The sequence below is a fragment of the Melozone crissalis genome, unplaced genomic scaffold (assembly GCF_028551555.1).
Source record: "Melozone crissalis strain CALT ecotype California unplaced genomic scaffold, PUWL_Pcris_2 ptg000016l_1, whole genome shotgun sequence".
In the NCBI taxonomy this organism is placed as follows: domain Eukaryota; kingdom Metazoa; phylum Chordata; class Aves; order Passeriformes; family Passerellidae; genus Melozone; species Melozone crissalis.
The window spans coordinates 49202992-49227148 of NW_026535794.1; the positions used below are offsets into that span (position 1 = coordinate 49202992).

General features: G+C 40.8%; 1 protein-coding gene across 20 annotated transcripts in view; it reads right to left on the reverse strand.

The window, feature by feature from the left end:
* ARPP21 (cAMP regulated phosphoprotein 21) overlaps positions 1-24157 on the reverse strand; it is a 142793-nt gene that overhangs the window by 12849 nt on the left and 105787 nt on the right. For all 20 annotated transcript variants that reach the window (XM_054273294.1, XM_054273296.1, XM_054273310.1 and 17 more), the window contains one exon: positions 23758-23884. In XM_054273294.1, coding sequence (XP_054129269.1) covers positions 23758-23884 — 127 coding nt within the window. The remainder of the gene's footprint in view (positions 1-23757; positions 23885-24157) is intronic.

Consider the following 24157-nt stretch of genomic DNA (forward strand, 5'->3'; position numbering starts at 1 on the left):
AGAGAGCATTTCCCCTTGGCCAGTAGCATGAGTAAGGGTTTACCCTGGAGTGTTGCAGATGCCCAAAGCCAGCTGAGGTTCCTGCAGGGAGGGTACCACAGGACCTGGGAGGACATTATGTTATTCTGAGAATGGTGAAGCCTTCTCATCCCAACAGGGCTAAGCCCCTGGAGGCATGCATTGCAAGCTGGTGCACAGTGCTCACAACAGGGAGGTCCAAAATAGTGCTAAGGATTATCCAGGAATAATCCTGCTCTCAGCCCCTGCCCACCAATCCAAACAACCTTAAGGAGAGTCAACTGAGACCCATGGGCCGGCAAATAGATAATTTTGGAGAAAATATGGGATGCTCTTAAGGGAGATTTACAGCTTTAAGACCAAAACAGATGCAAATCTGGTAGTAGCCCTTACTGTAGACACAGTTACATTGATGAGGTCTGCTGCAATTCCTCTTTAGGAGATTTCTGAATAGCAAATGTACAACTAAAACATCATTGTGAGAACCCATTACAATGTTTACAGAATCCTTTGGCAGATGACATGCTCATTAGATGAAGAGCAATACTGCCCATATGTACCTGTGTCTATGTCTGCATTGTGCTACATAAAACAGTTCATGGCCATAGAATAACTGTTATATGAAATATCTATTGATTTTGTTAGTAAATCCCTAAGGAACTGTGTGGGGACAGCTAATCATCAAAACAAAATTCATTATGATTCAAAAAAAGCACAAATACAAGACTAGCAGGATCAGATTTTTCATGCCAGCTGCAAACCACAGATTCAGACTCACTGAATTTCAGCAGATTCATTTCTTCTGGTTTAATTTTCTGGATTGACCCCTAATAAATAATGACAGGTGAGAGTAAAACAAATGTTAAGCCCTGTCTATTGATCTATCTGTAACTTTGCTCTTGGTATCAGCTTATCTTAGCATCAGCTCTTGATACTGATGAAATATCTACAAGCACACTCTCAGAGTCAACCTCCATGCCAGACACTGTGCAAACTTCAAGGAATAGCTGCAGTCACTACAGCAAAGATTATGCATTTCTGAAAAGACAACTCCAGGTAGAAAAATAAGCACCCAAGGGAAATATTTGCCCAGAGAAAAGGAGAAGAACCACACAAACACTCTTCTGGAAGTACACCAAAACACGTGTGGAGTGCTTAGACCCCTATTCTGAGCAGGGACTGCTCGGGCAGGCTGCTGCTCACCAGCATGGCTGTGGACATGGAAGGTCCCTGGGCTCTGGCTGCCCCTGCCAGGCTGTTATTTTCCACACAACTCCAGGTACAGGTTCCTGCCCTGCCCACATCCTCTCCATTAAAGAAGACTGCACTGTTCTGGTGATACCATTCACTGCACCGTGTTCCATTTTACTGTGGGCAGACTGGGGTAAACAACTGCTAGCAGCATATCACTAACAAACCCTGCTTTTTCACCTTCACAAGCTGGGTTTAGCTCTGTGTCAGCCTCAGGAAGAGCTCTCATAAACACAACATCAACTGTAAATACTGCCAGCAACAAAGACACAGCCACTGCCTGATGGCACTCTTCGTCCCCACAGCTTCTGCATGCACCAAGAGGTACCAAATCACAGAAAGCTGTGAGTTTTGTTTGTTTACCTATAACATAAGGACACAGCAAGCTGCAGACTACAGCCCCCAGCTCGATGCAAACAGGCGCAGGGACGTTACTGATGCCAACAGGACTTTGATGGAGCATATGTCTGTCCATATGGGTCCAACTGCAAAAATCTCATCTTTTCCAAGTTCACCCATGCAAGAATGCAATCCAAAGACTACTGGGGTTAGCAATCAACCTTAACCAGCTCTGTACCATATTAGAAGCACTTGCCTTCAACACAGTGATTACTCTGGCCCCTGTGCAGCAGAGCCCTTGAGAATTTGCTTAACTTTTAAGCATATAAGGTAATTTCTTGATTTCAGAGCAATGATTTTCAGGCTTGAATACACTTCTGGACCAGGGAACTCAACCTTTTGAAGGAGAGGATCTCCAGTGGGAAAGATATAGGCACATTAATTCACACTATATCCTTATCGCTTTAAAAGGTTTCTGAGAAACTTGACCAGGCAGGTAGCAATCAAATTAAGGAAAGAGAGGTCCTGTTCCAATAAAACTCAGTTCTATAATATATTAAACAAATTAATTTCTCAAATCCTTCTGCATAACCACTGCTTAACCCACAAGAGAAAAATTGGGGCAAGGTGGGACTGAGCCTGCATTAATGCATGGCCCTTGCACCTGTATGTGCCTGTATGAAAGAGCCATCAGACCAAGCAGTGGCAATGTACCAAGAGATACTGGCAAATAATAAACCAAATGGCAATCAGGGATGCCACTTGTTTCACTTCCGTGGCACAGACACAGGGAGCTCCTACTCATGTTTGCTTTGCCATTACCAACTCTTCTAGTTTACTGCAGACACTAGTTTACATTTACTCTCTTTCTTGATTAAAAATGCCTTAATGGAAGTGGGTTAAGACTTTGCTATCATTGGGACCCTCCCTTCCCTTTAGCCCTTGAAGTACAAGGTACAAGGCCTGTAAAGTGCCTGTAAGTACTTTGTATCAGTGTGTTCTGGGCATCCCCTCCATTCCATATCACTGCAGAAATATAAACACTCGCTGCGATTCTGACATAGGTACAAAAGCAATACATTCAATTACTGCACCGCAACTGGGCTGCATCTTCCAGCTAAAGCTTTTTCTCTGATGGAGGTGAAGAGTGGAATCTATAGGTGTGGTCGTCCCAGTGCCCGGTTAGCTTCCCCTGCAGCCAAACTGTGCATCTTACAAAGAAAGGAATAAATTTTTAAAAGAAAAAAACTCTGGAAAAGGCAAAAACATTCCCCTTTGATACCCCAAATAGAACACCACCAATTTCCAAAACTCTTTTTTTTTTTTTTTGTTTGATTTAGTATCTACAGGCAGTTTCGTTTTATATTTTAGTTTGCCTTGGGTGTAGAGGATGTGTGGGGTATGAGTTTCATTTCAGAGGAATTTGAGTTTTTGTTTCAATTGTCCAAGGAGTGTGCAAAATAACTTGTTCATACAGTTTTACAAACTCTTTTGATTAATTGGGCACCTAAATTCACAAAGCCTGCCTATCCCCACATTACAGGCAAATGCATTTTCAACTCTTGCAGAATAATATAAACACTCAAAAAAGAAAAAGAAAAGAAAAAGAAAAGAAAAAAAGAAAACAGGGAATGCATTGTGGATGTAAACTTTCACCTTTGACTTTTCTAACAAGGGTTTAGTGTCACTTTTGAAAACAAGAGGATTAACACCTGGAGTCACAAATTCCTTGCATAATTCACAAAAGAATTTGATAGAAATGACACTCAGCAGCAAGCTTTCCTGAACATCTGTGCCAAGAAATCTTGGCTCAAAGAGAGCTGAAGAAAGAGAAAAGGAGAGTGAGGATGAAGCTGACTTTACCAGTTATTTTCTGCATTGATTCCCAAGTCCCTACCAAGCTGGACAACAGGCTGACAGCAGTGCTTGGGAAAGGGGCAGGCATCACTGCCCCAGTCCCTGCCTCACTCATGCTAGGGGCACTCGTTCTGCAGGCTTGAGAAAGCTTGGAACCAGGCCCCTGGTTAACAGATGTCATAATGGCCAGCCAGAACATGGTTCAATTCAGCACCACGAACCAAAACCTCCCCTCTATTCCCAATTTTCACTGCACAGCACGTTAGCTGGAAAACTCCCACTATAGCTGGTCCAGAATTATTGCAGCAGAAGAGGATGTTGGTTAACTTCACCAGTGCAACAGCCCGAGAAGGCTGATCTGCCAAGCAAGAGCATTTTATGCAGACTTCTTCTGCAAAACCCACAGGATCAGTCCTGATCCCCTTATCTCCTCTCAAGGTATCTGCAACTGTGCAACTGTAAATAATGCAAAATATACTTTCATTAGCAAAACCTCCCCAAAGCATAGCACAAATTTAAATGTAGGAAAGTCCTCTGAATATTTGTGCCTTGTCTGCTGTGGGTCTCTCCAGGGTGAAGTGTGCCATCAGAAATCACTGGGACAGACCTGCCACAGCACATTTGCTGCCACACAGCACACTTAATATTTTGCAACCCCAGCAAGGCTGTGTTTACAATCTTCATGGCCAAAAGTATTTGCAAAGTATGAATTCCTGATGGATGCCAGCTAAGCAATCAGAGTGATGGAAAATGCACAATAAAGACCATAAACATATGGAGTCTTCAGCTCAGCATAAATACTGAAGATGAACCTGGGTGTGTTGTCAAGGTAGATTTGAGAGCCAGCAGCAGCAGAACTTTTTTTCCTTGCATACATCATAAATTTTGATAGCTTTTTTTCTTGCCTGGGACCTAGTACACTCTGAGTGCATTACTTCTTCTTTCTGCTTATTAGTTTTCTCATCTGTAAAATAAGGTTTTGAGGGGTGGCATCTTCGTAAAACATTTTGAAATCCAGCAGTGCTGAAAAGTGCTATATGTTCAATTTATAAAGTCAATGGAAAAATATCTGATATTCAATATAATCTATAATAAGAAGAGATCTTTAAGTGCTGAATCAACTAAGAGTTACACACAGAGCTCTACAAAATTTTCAGTTAGATGAAAAATGCTTCTTTGAGCCCAAAAAATAAGTCTGGTTTTTTATTTTTTTCTGGCAGTGCCTGCAGGGGTAGGGCCACATTCCCAGAGCTCTGAGTCTGTCAATACTGGCAGGAAGGTGAGGAAGAGGGCATAGTAAGAGTCAGCTGCCAAAGCAAAATCTTAACTACAGGTCTCTGTGAATCAGAAATTTGTCAGCAAAGCAATACAAATGGATGTTTTCAAATTAAACTGGAAGGGTTTACAGAGGCTTTACAATGCTTGCTAAAAGCATCTGCCAGCTCCCCAGGCTCAGCTGAGGTGGGAGAGATGTTTTCTCTGGGAAAAACAGGTTTCTTAGGGCTTTTTGTTTTTCACATAAATTGGGACTATCCTCCACCCTTAGTTCCTCTCATCCTATGAAACAATCTATGTATCTGGGCAGAAGAATATATTCATTATATATGAAATCCTCCATGTGCAATCATTGAATTTAATACAGTACCATCCTCCAAATCATCCTTAGGCTAAAATCCTTGTTTCTTGCTTACGTGGTCTGGATGGGGTAACTGATTTCACATACCCTTTCTGGGGTTGCTCAAAGTCAAAGCACAAAGCAGCTGCCAAAAATGTCTCTTCATGTAAAATTTACAACATGCATTTCTGAAGTGGTAGCTGATGTGCCTAGTCAATCTGCTGAAAATGTTTGTGTAGCTAAAATTTTTGAAAAGAGAAAATCACAGGATCTGCAAATACATCTGCAGAACATTCTTTAGCAACTACTGCTCATTCTGAGTGCAAACCTTGAGAATAAACACTAACTTCTGTAAAAGGACAAACCTAAGTCATACCTTTAGACTACTGCCCATGACAAAGAACTTGATCTACACCTAAAAAATTCCATCAGAGACACTGCTCATTTTTAAACAATTAGCATATCTTTTTCACATTAAAAAACAGAGGCTGCAATCTTCACATTTTAGCAAATATATCTGCTGCAAATAAATAATTTTCTAATTATAAAACTGACTTCTTTATAGACCTTGTTCTCATATTCTGGAATGAGCTATTGCATCAATTAAAAAAAAAAAAAAATACTTTTTTTTTCCCCATCACAGGAGAAGCCATGGCAAATTGGTTCATAAATATTCACTGGTATTTTAGGCATGGCTGTAAAAAAAGGAGATATTTTACTGTTCTGGAAACAGTGCATTTGATGTCAGAGCATCTCTGAGAAAGAAGAGCTGAGGAGAGTCTCTTATTGCAGTGAACTCCTAAACCAGTCACAGGTCCCACTCACAAGCAGATCTCAATCTATGGCAGAAGAAGTCAAACCTGCACCTGTGCAGAGTTTCAGTGGCGCTAGCAGAGGCTGCCTGGTGGGGAGGCTGGGCTGGCAGATGGCAGCAGCGCCGCTCCGCACGCCTGGGGCAGGGATGGGACAGGCACAGCTGGTCCCTGCCCAGGTGGGTGGCTCTGGCTGCTGAGGCACACTTGTCCCAGCCCTGCCAGAGCCAGGCGCAGCTCTGAGTCTGAGTTCTCATGCTGCTCATGCTCCCAGCTGCTCGCTATGGCTCAGGGGAAGCACTCCCAGATGAAGGCACTCATTATGCCCCAGTCATAAATAACTACTCATGACCTCCCTGCTACACCATCCTTGAGTTCTCTCTCCTTGAGTTCTTGCCTGCAAGTGCTTTCTGGATTTCACAAGGCTTTTTTATTTTAAATCCGCACAATTGGTTAATTTGGTGGATATTCTGCACAGATAGCAAATAAAATCTATGAGGCAATGAGGCTCCTCCTCCCCATCTCCAACTCCATGGCTCATGACTGCCATGTAGCTGCTCTTCCTGCTACACAGCAGAGTGGGAGAGGAAATGAGCTGCAAAAACAAAGCTGCCCCAGCTGCATGAACTTCTTAGAAGAATGAAAATTAACACATAGAAAGCAAACTGCTAGAGATCTTAGAGCTAATTAGTAATAAAAAGTAATAATTAAAACTATAAAGCATGTCCCATAAAAATGCTCTTCTTTACAGTGTCTCCATGTAAAAATAGAATAATAATAAAAAACCTGGGGCTGCTCAAATTTGTTTGATAAAATAAGTCATGATGCATTACAATTTAGACAAATAGAAGTTCAGAATAGTGCCAAGGCTATAAAGCATGAGCATAACATATTGTTCTGGCAAGTGATAAAACTGCTCACAGTGACAGCTGTGATTTATGGAAGCAATTCAAATACACTTTGAAAGTATATTAGCTTTGCCTTTGCCCACAAAGGGTGCATATTAGCAGGGTAGGCCACGCTGGTGATAAATTACATACCAGCAAGAAGTGAAGGCAATTGGCAACATCAGATGCCCAAAGGCCCTAAGTTACTGTGATAATGTGGTTTTCAGGATAATACCTCACATGCCATGGCATCTGAGCACCAAAAGAAACACATCAAAGCTGTATTTTCATTGGCCCTTTGGAAGATAATGTTACAACAGTGAGAGCTGATTGGGACTTCCTAGCTAAAACTGACACACAAAGCATTTACAGATTGGCTCTGGAACAAAGTCTGGCTCAGAGGGTCACAATTTAGACGCCACCTCTTGGGTGGAAGCTGGAAAACAACTGCCTCCTGCTTCCAGGCTGTAGGACTGAAGCAAGCTGCAGGCTCTGGACCTGGAGCACACCTACTGCATGGCTTCAGCACGGTGGGCAAAGGGACCCAAGAGCTGCTGTGGTTCAGCTCTGCAAACACCCAGAATGGGATGGGGACACTGCAGTCCCCACCTGCAGCACCCCTTCTGTGAGGGAATCAAGTTTCTGGGCACACTTGTTCACTGATCACAGCAGTTCAATCTCACAGAAAAAGCCACGCTCTTCCCAGGGCTCAGAGCAGCGCTGGCAAAGGAGCACAGAAAATGCATGATGACAATCCCTTAACCCACAGCAGGGTTTTGCTAATGTAAAGCACTGAAAAATTATTTTAAGACACTTTGGGCTAAATTCTGCCCTCTGATGTACCAGCATAGATGAACACTGACTTCAGAGTCAACCTGGACTTCAGGGGGTGTCCTTTGAAGAGCACACAGCCCTGGGCAGTGCTATGGAGAGCCATGTCTCAGGCTCTTCTCATATAACTAGGGGAAAGTTCAATAAATTCTATCTGCCTCCAATTATTGCAGTCCTCCCATTCTGACACACTGGTAAGCACATCTTTGTGTCCTGAATTAATGGCTAGGCCAAAGCAGTTACATCTTGCCACGGATCAAAAGAAGTTTATCAGCAGTTATACTGTAATGAGCTCATCTGCAAAAAATAAAGCACATTTAACAAAGACTTCCTGCCTGGTGGGAATTTTTAACTTATTTAATCCAAAACACTCCCTTGGGAAGTGATAATGAGTATCTATCCTATTTCTATGATACCCATTACTGTACAACCTGAGGACCTCAGGCATATGGCATGCTCACAGAAGGAGCCTGTGAGTGACTTTTTAGTGGAAGTTGGCCATTTCTGGAGTTTTTCTGTATTTACTGGCTCTGAATGAAAAATGGCCCAGTGACATCGTAACTGAAAGAATATAAAACACCTATACATGGATTGATACGTTAAAAGTAAGTGAGCTAAATGCTTTCCCTGCAGGTGGGGACTTGGAGAAAATGCAGAAGTGATAAAACTGATTTTCCTAATTTTCCTAAAACATATAGGAAAAAAGAGCTCAGTACCTCTTTGAACCTTCCCCCTCCGTACTTCTAATCTAATAGAAGAAAAAATATTTTTTCTTAAATTGAAATTTTAGGTAGCACTGATACTACAGCACATTTCAGGGTATTCCATTTATTTACAGCTCTGCAGCACCACGCTTCTGTGGAAACATTTGCAGGAATTGAACTGATTATGTGTTATGCCTTAACCTTAATAGCTTTTTCATTGCTTGCTAATGGAAATATGGATTCAACATTATTTTAAACTTAATTCAGCGTAGAAGAATTAGCTTCATACAGTGTAATTACAATTTTTTTCTACAGCACTTCATAGAAATACAAGGCATAAATAGATTACTTCAAGCAAGGGAAGAAATGAGAGCATTTTTGTTCCTTCAACAACAACTTGGATATGGAAACTGGAACAAGGAATGCACTCCCCCCTTTCTTTTTCTAGTCTATACATTTCAGATTCATGTTTTTCACTTTAAATAAAGGAATGTCCACAGCATTCCTCAAATTCTACTTTACCAAAAAAACCAGAAATATTCTGCTAAACTTTACCTCTGAGCAGGGGAGGGATAATCCCCCTCTACTGCAAATTGGGTAGGAGGCAGCAGTCATTGCTATAGCCTGTTGTCTTTATTTAGAAGAAACAGCAATACCCCTCCCTGTCCCATCACCTCCTTGTGACTTGATCTCCTGAAGCAATGAAATAACCCTCACAGCATTCCAGCAGTCACAGTAAAAGTGACCAGAAAATGTTTATTTATACTCCTCCCACATACTCTAACCCAGAAAACGTTCACTTTATCCCCTGTTCCCTGAAGATTTCACTCTTAAATACATTCCAAATCCACCTTCTTCCCAAAACCCCATTTCTGCACTGCAGGCTTTGAAATGTCTTTCAGGACACTTCCCTGGAAGGATAACTTCTCTTTATGGGCACAGATGTTATTCTGTCTAAAGAGCCAAAATTCCTGGAAACCTATTGCTCCATCTCCAACTCCTCTGACAGCTTCCCAGCCTCCCTGGCCACAGCAGCCAGCCAAGCTGCTGCAGCTGCAGCTCATTTTTCTTCCCAAGGGAGAGCAGGAATGGTGTCCTGGGCCTCTGAGATCTCATTACAGAACAAAACCCAGCATCTTTTAATAGTGTGATGGGCTTATGATTTCATTATTCTCTTTGCAAGGGAAGATTCCACAGAAAGCACCACCAAAAGGAAAGCTGAAAATGTGGTCTATGAAACTTGCTGAGGTATATTGTCCCCACCACTCCCTTCATTTATACTAGGTATTCAATAATATCCTAGCCATGACTTTACATGTGGGCTCAGCAACACAAACAAATTAACACAAAAACTAGAAATGCTCCATACATGTCAGGTTCCTTAGGTCTACAAGAAAATAGCAGCAGGATTCCCAGGCCTAAGACATTGCTCTGGAAAGCTATCATGGAAGGTAAATATAGTATAAAAGCTGAGAGTATTTTGCCACATGCTTTTACAGCCTGGTAACTAACAAGAATGTTTTTGTGGTGCTGTCCTTCAAATGAAAGGAAAATTCCCCACTACATTATGTTCAATTTTTCAGTTTCTGTTATGTCAATATTACAATCTTTTGTAACAAGAAGACAAAAGCTTCTTCATCTTCTTGAAATCAATATTACTTCTCAGGCAAGGGCAACTGGTGTCTCTTTGCTAAGGCTCTATTTTAACATACTGCCAAAATACAAATGCAATTCTTACTCAATAGATAATAATCTGCTTTTCAAGACCAAAGGTTGAAGTAGCTAGGATGAAAAGCCTGCACATATTTTAATATGCAGCACCATTCTTTCCCAACCCTGCAAGCAAATCAGAATTCTGATGGTGCAGGACGGTCTGTGCAGATGCACCTGTCCAAATGTCAGCTCACACCAGCAGAAGGTTAAGGTCCAAACTAAAGAGAAATCTTATACTCCCCAAGATTCCCTTCATGCCAGCCCTGCTCTTCCACAGTGTGATCACAGCAGCTTCACCACTGAAGGACACTTCAGCAGTGAACTGCATTATTCCTCAAGTTAGGGATGCATTGAACTGTAAGAAAAAGCTTGATAAATAAATCTGCATCAAACCACACACACTGACAACTATACAGAGACAAACAGATCCCTGAAATGAGAAACAAGCACTGAAAACTGGAAGAAATTTGTCATTGCTTGATTATAGCTGCAATCTCTTTAGAGGTCATATTTCCAGCCTTCAAAAATGTGAATACAGGTCGATGCATTTGTGTCTGAATGGCCATGGAGAGCACCAGGGAGCAAGGTTAAGTATTTAGAAATCAGAAAAAAGGCAATGCAAAAGTACTCCCTACAACCTTAATTCCAGTGACATAGGCACATATGAATGAGATCCAGTATTTAATTACCTAACAATCATGTATACTACAACGGAATTTGCCCTAAAAATTGCTGAAGAATTGGAATTAATGTGAGAAATGCTTCAGCAGAATTTCTAATCTTTACATTTCCTATGTTGCAAACCCCAGGAGGACTTCAAAACATGACAGCTTATAAAGACTTTACCTCAGCCCTTACACAGGTCTAGACATTCAAGAGCACAGATGGATTGGTAAACATTGCTTAGCAGTTTTCTCCAGATGGATCTTTTGTGAGCTGTGGGAAAAATCCTGTGAGAAGCTGGCTGAGTAGGCAAAGTGAATTTCAAAAGATCAAGCCTCGATGAGATCTGCATCTGCTTTTGCTGGGGCTCTTCAGAAGGGCAGACGTCTTGTCAAATGTTAACCTCCTGCCCTGGGGAGAGTGGTGCTGGAAGCCACAAGTTTTCTTTCCCCCTTGTTTAGTCACATGGGGGAGAACAGAAGTACCTAAGCACGTTCTCCTCTTTCTCGGAAGACACACATGTAGGGCTTTTGTGAATTTTATAAAGAGGTTCATCTTTGGAAAGAAACAGATGGTCACAAGGCAGACTAAAGGAGAAAAAAAAAAAAGGAAAAAAAACCTCCACACAAACTTGTCTTGGGGTCATTACAAAGCACTTGTATTAAAGGTGTTAAAAAATCAGCTGCTGGCCAGTTGGGATCCAAGAAGAATTCACTGTTCCTAAGGAAACACACAGTTCTGCCCAGGAAGACCCCAACATTCATGCAATGAAGGACAGCTCTTGGGCCCCACACAAATCTTCCCAAGGACACCAGCAGTCCACAGGCTGTGTTCCTAGTGGGACAGATACAGTGAGTTGTAGAAATTACAGGTGTTCAGATAAACTAGGTTTTAAAAAGACATTTTCAGTATCTTAATTCAGTCCTTCTTCAGACACTAGAAAACAACAGAAAATGCTTGGATAGCCAATTTCTGAGCAAAGACAAACATTCAGCTAATATTTTGAATCCTGAAACAGTGCTTTTACTATCTTCATTGTACATCAAGATTAAGGGAGTTTCTTAAGCAATTCATAAGCATTTTTGGAAAATTAATCTAAAGTTATACCTAGTTTCAAAACTACTAGAAAGATGTGACACATGACCTTTATCTAAGGAATTGAATAACAATTTTGATTATGGCTTTTCCTCATTTACAGCACAACCTAATTATGAAACTACATGCATGACCTCACCTAACTGCTGGACTTCTGGGATTCATGCCAACAAGCTAGTTCTTCAGATTTTGGAAAGTCAAGTCCTGCAAATTAAGCAGGTGGTTTTCTGAGGGCTGATTCCTGCCATGGACACTCAAACTCTCCCCCCTTTTCCACATCCAGAAAACTTCCACCTTCCCTGAATATTCTCCAATCATTAAGCTCTATGGACCTTACCCTAAATGAAGGATAGCTGGGAGTTCCTTGACTTTTAGGTATTATAAAGTGACTTTAATTCCCAAACTGTTGAACAAGAAGATGAATGACATATTCTTGCATCTACTAAAGAAAAATCAGAAATCAACCACCTGCAGAGGAGATCCACCAACATCCACCCCTGCTCCACGGCCAGCACAGTGTGCAGTGCAAGCCCTACCTCTCAGCACTACAGATCTCTCACAGCACAAAACAGACATAAACCAAGTGAAATCACATTTACAGTTAACAAAACTTACTGAGATTTTCAGATTACTAGAGTATAGCATAAAAACTAGGCTACCACTTGTTTCATCTCCAGATCAAACATCTCCACACCTAAAGCTTTTGAAAGCACTGTGACAAAGCTGCTTTAAACCAGACAATCAACAGAAGTTTTTGACATTTACTTTTGTGCTTAGTGAGCTCAGCATGATTAGAGCTGCCTAAGTAACTACTGATAGACTTAGACATCACAACATAATGAAAAGAAGATGAAAGAAAAGGTGTGAGGCCACTTCAAGGGAAATCAGAGAAAGATTTTGGTTTATCAGCCCATTTTCTGTGCCATTGCTCACCTTCTTGGTATGCAGCAGGCACCAGAAGTATATTAAAATTTAAAAAAACCTATAAAAAAAAGAAATTCAGGATTTGTTTTCAAAGCCAATTTTGCAGTCACTCAGCAAAGCACCCTGCTGGGATTGCTTCAAAGAAATACAACTGCTTTGCTAACTGGAGACTCAGGCTGTTCCCCCCTCATTCTCTCAGTTTCAATTTGATGGATGTCCTGAGTCTGTTTACCTACAGGAGGAAACTCAGGAAAAGACTTCTTGCTGATTAATTATGGCCTACTTGGAATCAACATTTTTCTAGTCATCTAGAAATAACTCTCTAAGACAAATTGGTTTTCCATGTGCCCACCCCTGTTTCTCCAATAAATCATACCTTTCTAAATACACAATGGGCCACATTATAGCAAAAAAAGCAGTCTAATGCATTCCCAAACACCACTCTAAACTTATGCAATGTAGCAATCAGGACCAAGTAGACGGAGCAGACAGATACTGAACTAAATGTCCCTTCCTCTAGGTTTCAAATTGGTCAGAAAGCTGATTTAAGTGCACACATAGCCTTTAATAAAAAATTGTTAGCTTTGCACTTCCACATTTTTCCTTATAATGGAACAAATAAATACATCAAAGGGGGAAAAGTGTGTGTTGGGGGGGGCAGGTACAAACGTTAGTTCCGTATCTTCTATTCCATACCTTCTTCAGTTCCATAACTTTTGACAAACCACATCAGCCTTTGTAGCCATTTGGTTGGTCTCAAATTTCCAGAGAAGAAACTATGAGCGTATGAGCAATTGTACATCCCATTTATTTAAATTTTATAAAAGAAAGAAATCTTCAGTTTAGTTTGTAAACGCTCCATGGCACTCTATCAACATCTAGACAAAATGGGTAAAAGTAGATGAGACGTAATCACTGTGAAGTGTCCACCAGGAAGTACAAATATGGCTCACTCCAGACATACATTATCTCTAAGAAATTAGTGTGCAGACTCAACAATGTCCTACAAACCCACTGCCACTGCTAGCTGTGTTTTCTAGGAACAAACTTCTTGTTCCTCATACTGCAAAGACAGATTTCTGGGAAACAGAGATGAATAATTCAAAGAAAAGCAGAATAATATTTGCTTTATTATATTTAGGAATGCTTTCTTCCTGAACAGAAACCGACATAAACTCATGGCTTCCCATTTTAATGGAATTAGCCTGGGGCTTGAATAGCTCCTGCCTATTGCTCTAGTGGAGCAGTATGCTGAGGCATGGTTCTGCTCTAAAAAGATACAGCTCTTTTCACTCCTGCATTTATTTTTTTTCTCACATCCTTTGCCTCTCCTTACCAGAGTATCCTGTGCACTGCTCCATGACATGAACTGCTGACCCATTCACACATGCTTCATTGATCCTTTCACTGGCCAGCTTCCACTGACTTGGCTGGAAAGTCCCAAGGTGAAGCAAGGTTACCAACACTGCTTTGGGATCTGCAAGGCTTTCATGGGAGCTATAAGGAATGGCACTGTGGGCAGGAGAGAAGCTCAGGATGAAGCAGCCCTCTGTTGTATCTTCAGTCTCCTCAGCACCACTCCACAGTGGAACAGAAACTTTATATGAATGGACCCACTGAAAATTTTGTGAAAGGCAGAACTGACAGTAGGGAGCCCTTAGTGAAGAGCAGGAAATTCTTTGACAGATGTTAATTCACCCATGCACCTTGGACATTACCTTCTCCCTCTGTAAAACAAGTCCTCTCATCAGAGGCTCTATGTGAGCTACAGCTGAGAGAGCACAAGAGCATTTATGTATGTCAACACTGCAATATAAATCATCTTGTGATAGCTTCGGTATAAAATCCACTCTGTAAAACCCCAGCTCCACTCTTATGTGCAAATCACAATCAAATTCATACTCTTCTGGAACAAAGAACATCAGGAAACCTAATTCAAGTTTCTTATTCCTGCATTAGATGATAATTCTATTTCCCCAAATTACTTTTGCCTTGCGATGTAGCTGCATTTATAATTATTTATTGCCCAGCTCAAGGTTAAGTGAAGGAACAGCTTCACTGAGATCCTGTAGAAGCCCTTATTTTTCACAATGTGCTACAGAAGATTAATTGCTTTTTATTTCTCCAATTGAGAGAGAATTAAAATTGCCATTTGATACAAACTATTAATCCAGCAATAATTTTGAAGCTGCACATTGCTTCTTATAATTTAATACATTTCCTCTCTTTTTCTTATTCTATAAAGTAGTGCTTGGGAACCTTAAAAATTCAATTTGTGGAGGTTCATTTGTAGGACCTGTAAAAAGGTCTGCACTCCCGGAGACTCAGTACCTGATGAAGGTAGCTCTCAACAAAGAGAAAGCTGGAAATGCAGCAATGTTGAGCAGATGCTATTGAAGATGTTCTGTTTTACCAGCATGCTACTTGGAAGCCCTGAGGACAGTGCTGAAGCACATAGCAAAATTTTTTGATAATACAGAGTGACAGAAAGAGAAGGAATACATACATACATACATATATATATACACACACATACACATAGCCTAAATATTTGCTTGCTCAGAAATCGCTGGTTTTTTTTTTTTTTTCCCTTCATTTTTTTCCCTTAAGCAATGCCACAGGGCCAAGGTCCTTCAGAAAGAGATTATTTGCAAAAAAACTGCAGGTGTTTTCAGGCAAAGTCCACTGCCCATGTCTCATGATGGCTGTGGGTTTTCATTCTGTAAGCAAATCTAAGGAACACCAAGAATGAAGACAATGAGAAACTCAAACAGCAGCAAATCCACAAATTACTCCAAACACTGACATTTAGGAAAACACACCTGGGGACTCTATACGTACAATACCAAAAATATGCTTCCTGTCTTCAGCACTCAGTAGGAGCTTTGGATGCCCAACTTTTTACAGGTGGGAATGAATAAACAGCTGTCACAGTAAAAGCTTTTTCTTTCTTTTTCTGATTTAGCTAAGCTAAGGAACATCTTTTAGAGGTGGAAAACAGCCCTGAAGTGGATGGCCACCATGGCAGATGCCTGAACATTCCTTTAGCCTTGACTGCAAGCTCTCTGCCTGGTCTCAGGAGTGAAAAAGAAAATTTCTTCATATTTGTATTTCTTCATACCTATGTCTTAGTTAAGAGGTGTCTTAAGATTTGCTGTAGCTCCTTGGTATGACTATGGCACTGGTATGACATTATTGCACAGGATGGCTTCTTTTCCTTTCCTTGTCCTTAAGCATTTACATGACAGTAATCAAAAGATCCTTTGTAATCAAAAGACCACATTTGTAACCAACACACTAGGGTCCTGGGAAGTGCATTGAAAAGAAAAGTTAAATTAAATATGTAAAAATTCAGAATGAAAATCTCCATTGAAGCACTTTTAATCTCAGCTCTTCTCAGAGAAACTGTAAAAGCTTATCTAACTTCCCATTACTTGCTGCACTAGGGATTCAAACTTCTAAAAAAGGCACTGTGGAACAAGGAACTGCAGTTCAACATATTGAGGAGTGTTGCTTGTTTGTCTCTCCATCCTGAAAATAACATTCCTGATCAGGTCATAATCACGTCTTGCCACCAACACATAAGCAGAAGCAGAAAGCAGCTTTATTTTTCCATTCTGGAGTGAATTAACATAAAATGACTCGCATTTGCAGCAAAGTCCTAGGATTGGCAACCAAGGCCAAATAAAGAAACACCTCTTTCCTTCCTCAATCTACATCCCATCAGACATGAAAGAACCCTCACCAGGGTCTGCAGCAAGAAAACCTGTGTTTATCCTTATCATTCATAATGACAAATGCCAGAGATCCCCACTGGAAGTGAAACCTCAGCAGGGGCTATGTATTACTAGTAATAACAGAAATAATCAAGCTGTTGTTAGAGCCAGACACTCAGACAGCAAATTCAATTTTTTTTTATTTTCTGTTCAATACCAATGACAGCTACCAGCCATCATGCATTACAATTAGCTCATGCTGCAGGAATGCTTTCTGCTCTGGTGCATAATGAGTGAGCTGCAACAGAGAGCAGGACCTGGGGAAGAGGTGAAGAACTTTTTGGAGGGGTATCATTTATCCTTGCCAATTGCTAAGGAAACCAGCTGCTTTCTTTGGGAAGACTCAAGGGCTGCCTCTTTTACACACCCATACTATGAGCATTATTTCACTTGCAAACTAACAAAGGAGAACTTTCAAAAAATGCTCATCTGCTATATAAATTCATACATTCTATATAACTACCATTGGTGAGTGGAAATAAAAATGTCTTTGCAGTTGCAGAGGGATGCTGTTCCTGTGGGTAGTTTAGGTAAACAATAAGAGCCTCTGACAAAGGCTGAACAAAATTCAGGTAAAGACACTGGGACTTTATAATATATCAGGACTGGTTAGCAGAGCACTGCTTCAGTTACCGTGACGTCATTCTTGAGCTCCTCTGCCCTAACACTGAACACACACTGTGACCCCTTCCTCCAGCATACACACACATGATTCTTCTACTGCCTCCCAGTCTAAATATGTGTCCTGTTCTACGGAGTTTTACAACTGCCAAGTGTGCTTCAATTCTTAAACCCTCAATCAATAGCAACTGTGAGGCAAAAGCTCTCCCTGCTCTCCCTTCCCGCAGTGCAGATCTCTGCTGTACATTCAGAGTTTTCTCCATTATCAGCTGAGACCCAAAAGCCCTCCACTTCTGCATTCCACAGCATGCTTTCATCTGCAGAATAGCCACAGAGAAGTGAGCCCCAAAGTCTACAGACCCCCTGTGTGCAGCGTGCCTGAAGCAGAGCTGGAGATGGCCTCTGTCCCTGCAGAAAGGCTTTCTAGCATTTCTGTCAATGGCGGGGCTCCACTAGTTCTGCCAATAGCAGGATGGTATCAGAAAAGGAAAAAAAAAAAAAAAGATGAAATCTGCCTTTGCTCTCAAGGACTACAATATAAACCTCTCAATTATTCAGTGCTGGAAAATTCCACCGCAAGAAGTGGGAGCGCTGCACATTGATCCAACACAGAATTAGCAGCAGAGATGATGTATTACTCTTTTTGGCAAAGAAAAGCCAGAAATACAAAGATTCTTTGTAGACATTGTTGAATACCTTAATGTGTTATTTTCATTATCTTACAGCGTCTGTAATTTTTACAAAGGCTATTTTGAAGTTCTGTCTACTGTACAACACTGTTAGAAATATTCCTCTCTCTCTGTTGCTCCTGTGTATTAACTAACATGAGACTAACACATTCTCTACAACAAAATTAAAATTAAAAAATTTGTATTTTACTTTGAAACACTAGAAATGCTGTCAGAAATGGCTTAAATTCTAATTAGCATTAGAGAAGTTGAATACAACTTGTGATGCCTTGAAAGAAAACCAGAAATAAGTGCCTGTCTTAAGACTATTCTAGCTGCTGAACCTACCAGTGTTCTCTTCCCTCAATACTTCCCCTCTCCTGGTGTGAATGCTGAATAATTAAACAAGTCATTTGAGGAAGAACAAAGCTTTCTGACAAAAGTAATTTCATCTTTTAATTTTCAGAGTCAGGTATGCTGTAGGAAGTGTGATAGTATTAATTCTGCTATTAATTTAAATTACAGATATTCCATAAAGTTGAATGCTGGTTCAGTACTGGTGCAGCACTATTGCATAAAGTCAGGAAGACAAAAGGATTAGTGGTTTTAAGATTAGAAATTGAAAAAAAATTTAAGCCTGAATCCTGACTCATTCAGGAACCTTCTCAAAAAGTCTTGAATGAACTATTTGTTCACAGCATCCTCCTCAGGCAGTAAGAAGAATGAAATCCAGAGCACAAAATTTCAGGTAGCATGGGCTACCTGACATCCTCCCAGGATGAGACATCCTGTCTAAATGGAAGCATGCTTGTAGGTAAAGCTCTAAGCTTATGGATACTTTAAACATAAAATACTTGAACAGAAACTGCTAACATCGGTGTGGATCACTTCAAGATCACAATTTTTAACTTAGTCCAACTGAAATTGCTCCAAACTCCTTCTTGACCTGGCCACACTATTTCACTAAATTCTTATAAAATTCAAAGCCTTCCACCAACATTAATGAGCATAGCACTACATTTATGTATCTAGAATAGCAGGGCTCTGTCCCTCCTATTCCTGTCGAGCCTCTGTGAAAATGAGATTCACCCCCCTTGTGATTCACTGCTTTTTAGGAGCAGCAGTATCTGCTGAAAAGAATAGCACTGAACACAGATGGACACCTTCCATACAAATCCGTTTCAATAACACAGTGAGCAATTACTGTTAGAGAAACAGTTCCTTCAGATAATTAGATACTTAAAAATTGAAGTTGTTTATGTTTATATAAGCAGTGAAATTATAGACAGAATTATGCAAACAAATCCATCATGGACCATGAGCTCCTGTCAGGTTGCTAATGAAGGTAGAAAGCAGCAATCTTTCTTTATAAGGTTCTCTAATGACCATGATAACAAACCAATTTTGTTTTTAGTGCTGCACATTTCCCTTCCCCCATTTTTTTTCCCACTAAGTATCAGCTTATAGTGACAAATGCTTTCAGAAGACAAAGAGGATAAAAGAGGCTTGAAGTTAACACTCTTCAATTATGCTGACACTGAAATGATTAAATTAAGCAAAAATTCAGTATTTCATTGTCTATTTGACTCTGATGCCTACCTAAAAAAATTTATGGACTCCGTTAAGGTACATTTTGTCTTCACTTAAAATTTGTTTCAGAGGTGCATTTAAGAGACAATTACCTCTTCTACTTTACTGGAAGCTGTAAAGGCTTATAATACTGCTCTCCATCAGGAACCTTTTCTTCAAGACAAACCCTTGCTGTTTACAGAAGACCCATGAACACTGTTTAAGAAAGGATTGTACACCCAGACAATGTTCAGATATATATTTTTCTCATATTAGGACTTTCTTTGCCTACTGTACGCGAGCATATATGTTGCTTTTAGGAAAAAAACAGAGAGATTTCCTATTCTCTCTGAGTCTTTTCCTGATATCTGGGCCCTGAAACAGGTTATAATGGCATTATTTGTTGATTCTTGAATATATGAGAAATCCTAACATCATTACATTAATTTCCAGAATTCCAGAACAACAAATTATGTCAAATAGCATCTTATTTTGTTTGGAAATATTCTAGTGCAAGATTTTGGCAGGAAAACTTACTATCAAAGTACTATAGCTACATAAAGATCTACTAAAGATCTCAGCTTTAATCTCCTCAAAAGATTATTTCATTGCTGATGCAAAACACACTCCACAGACATTTACCTTACAACTGCATGATGAATCAAGCTAACAGCCTCTTAGAACTAGGCCCAAGCAAGAAGATAAATATTATTTTATCCATAAAATTTCTGTTGCACTCTGAAATTATCTGGAACATGAGGCAAACACACAACAATGAACCAGAGAAGGAAAAAAATAATGTAATTTGTTGCAGCTTGTTCATTTGTGAACAGCAATAAGAGTTGCATATCCGAAGATAATACTCATGTATTTATCCAGCTCATACTTATGAAGCACTTCAGAGATGAAAAATCCCCAAAGTGCTCAGCATTTGCTAAAATAGGAGAAAATAGAGACACAGATATAAAATAAAACATTGCTGACTTCTTCTGTCATGACAAAATAGAAATAATTACTGATTTATCATCAATACATCTCTATTTTTCTACTCAGACAGTAACTAGGATCAGTCTATCAAAATAGAGATAATTACTGAAGAATGAAATACTGATGATGCCAGACATGCAATTTACAGAATACTGCTAGATGCAAATACAGAAATAATATTTTCTTCCATGTGCTTCCAAAACTGGGCACTCCACAATATCACCTGTTACAGAGGGCAGAAATGGTTTAAACAGCAACACACCCAAATGGTTTGAAAAATGAGCATTCTGTTTTTGAGAATACCTGCCTGAACATACCTTAAGAGTCCACCTATGACATCGTACGTGTGCCATGGTGTGACAGACACCAGCTCAACCCTGGCCCCATCCAATGGCAACACTTTGAAAAAATTTGCACTGAGCAGCTCTGAACACAAAAATGGTGCGGAAAAAGCATAACAAAGAAGAGCAGCAATGACATGAGTGAAACAAAAGTATTTCTGTTTACACTGATACCACGTTTTGGCTCAAACAGAAATGAACATAATTCAAATGGCAGACATTTGCACAAAAATCTTCATGGAGGACACTGTACTAGGCTTCTGCCAGAAATGGGTCACTTAGGTTCTCACATAAGCCAGCACTTAGGCAAATAAAAATAAAAAGGGTAAATAAACACACAAAATGTTTTCAGCCTTCTCTCCAAATGATTTATTGCTGCTGGAGCTCTAATCTAATTTTAGGTGAGCTCATCCTTTTTTCTGCCCTGGAGCCATTTTAACTCAATATTGCTCTTCTTCCAGAGCCATGAGAGAGTACAGGCTCCCTCAGCCACCACAGATGCTGTGCAGATATTTTGCTTTAGCTGTTTGCTGTAAATTCATCAATATCGCTTCATCCTGAAGAGACCTTTACTAACAAAAATGAAAACAAATCGCTAACATTAGATAAAACTTTGACCTCTGCATCCCAAAGTAGGGGAAGTAAGATCTGAACTCCTTGTTGTTGCTTTGAAAGCTTCCACAAGCTCCTCCAGGCAGGCAAATTTTTAATTTTAATAAAGTATTTCCTGAGCTGCCAGGCTGAGGTTGCCTCCTTGCTCGTCCTGCGTAGGAGCCATGCGGCAGGTCCAGCTGGGCTCCCCTGGGCCGGCCTGCACCGCAGCCGTCCTCTCTCCGAGGCAGCAGCAAGTGATGTGAGGTCTTTGGGGAAACCATTTCAGAAATCATCTTTTCATCTGCCTCCTTCCCATCTGTTCACCCTTCCCATCCTGAGTATTCCCGTACTACACTCTGTTTCACAAACATTATTTTCCATCATAGCTCCTTGTTCTGGTCCCTCGCTACCCCTGGCTCCTCATGTGCTGATGTGAAGCTAAGTCTGTGTGGGAAGGAAAATGGAAGTCTGAAACACTTGCTTGTGGATTGCCATTTTCTGGTCATACACAGCTATTTGTTTCCCAAATACCAAAAGATGCAGTAAATCTGAACGATTCTTACACCACCTCCAAAACAAGACCTGTAGGGAACTGCGATCTGTTTCCTGTCACACCACATGCTGGGACCGTGACTAGGGAAAAGGATGTATCAGAGGCCAAAGGGATGAACTAGCGTGCAGAATTGTTCTCAGACATGTCTCAAGATCTGAGAATAGCTAAACACTTAAAATCATCACCACAGCAGGGGGTCTAAACTGTAGACACAATGTTTTCATTTTTAAACAAGAGATAAAAATAATACTTCCAACTGAGCAGGCAGCTCAAAGAGCGGATTGCAGGGAAAGACTGATGCGCTAGAGATTTTACACAAACTCCTTGACTCGTGTTTTCCAAACGTGTAAGGAAAACAATGCAGTAAACACTGAAACAAAATTAGCATTTGCATCCCTGCATTTGTCTGCACTCAACAGCTCCTGTGCTACAGTATATCATTAAAACTAGGTTTTTCACACAGCTGAATCTTCTCCGGAACATCACTCATACGTCAGACCATCTCTTGTACACATCACTTACCATATTCTCCACTAGGCTATAGATGTAGCATTAAACTGATAAATATGGTTTTGTAACAACACAGTAAATCTAGATAATGTCATCTAAGTTGATTTGCACTTTGTTTCAAGGATCTACTATATAGAGATAATAAATATGGTACCAGACTGTCAGGCAGGAGAAGCTAGAAGAGACAGATGACCTTTATGCAATACTTCACTCTCTTCTCTCTCAGGAATGTATAATATGAAGGTATGAAAACAGACACAGTCAGTCACCACTGACACTGACCAAAATGTCACCAATTTTATTAGAACACAGAACAGCATAAAAAAAAAGTAATGAATTGCTTAGTTATAGCTGTGTTTGCTGTGTCTTTGTCTCCCTGAGCGCCTGAGAGAGTGGTACAAAATTGCCAGCAGTCACATTACGGAGATAGGTTGACAAGCTGGATGACCCCATAAGTCTTGTTCACATCTCATGTCTGGGCTCTTGACTTGCATCTTAAATGACTTCCATATCAAGGCTATTGCAGAGAATCTGCTTTGATATTCTAAAGAGTTTCTGCCAAACTGAGATGGAATGATGAATGCCTTGTTCTACCTGGCACATCTGGAAAAACAAAATCTGGAAAAACAAAACCCACCCCTCCACCTCCTCCCCCTATGCCTGGAGTTACTGTTTGAGACACCCTATGAGGGAAGGTGTGCACTAAAGAAATAGAGAGGAAATAAATAAATTTTAAAAATCTCCAGCACCAGAATTGTTTATTCCCTTGAAATGCGACGACTCTTTGACAATCACAATTCCTGCGCTCTCCCAACACGCGCCAGCCCAGCTCCCCCTCTGTCCCTGTCACTCTGGAGTGATGCGGGGTGGCGTGACACAGCAGGAAAAGAGACCGGTTCACTGTGAGACCTGCTACTCACTCTCTTACAGTGTAACGGCCCCCCTTCCAGCCGCACTGCTGCAGGCAGCCGCTCCCCGCGGCGCCAACCGCGCACAGCCCTGCCGCTCCTTGGCACAGGCACAGCACAAGCTGCGGAGAACAACCGGCCCCTTCTGCCTCACTGCAGGCCTGCCCACCACGTAGGGCGGTACAAACACTTGAGGAGCTCCCATGGCAGAGGGCAACCACAATGGGTGGCTTGAACATGCAGTGTGACTGCTCACATCATCTCCCTTCTCAGCTCCCTCTGTGCCCAGCCATTTGCAGCATGGACACTGAGGACACTGCAGGCAGGACAGCAGGGATGGAGGATGCAACCCCTGCTCTTCCATTGCTCGGGATGTCCAAGCAAAAGGTTTCTCAATTTCTAATTTCCACTGTATTTTCAAACAGAACAGCAACCAGCTTTCTCCTCTGCTGTTCAGTTAGAGCACAACCAACAGGTTTCACCTGCAAAGGCACTGTGAGCAGCTGAAGAAATGTACATACCTGCTTGCTGGGCAGTCTGGGGGATCTGTTGACTCCGCTGTGCGTTGTACTGAACTGAGGCAATGGGTCTGTACTGCTGAGTTGTTGAGGTAGGGTACTGACCAGATGGGTAATAATACACTGGCATCTGCAAAGAAAGAAAACAGTAAACTCTAGAGATCAAAGATTCATAAAGTAAAACAAAACAGGGAGGGGGAGCAGAAGTTCAAATCAAGCATATTAGTGGTAATGGCAATCAAGAGAAGAGGTTTGCCTCCTGTCTCTTCAAGAAATGCTGCTTGCTTTCAGCTGTGCTAGAAAAAGGACTACAAGTGCCCACAATTATTTTCAGATACTTTAAGAAATAGGAAAAAAAAATGTCAATTGAAAGAGAAAAAAATAGAGGATTCATAAAAAGCTA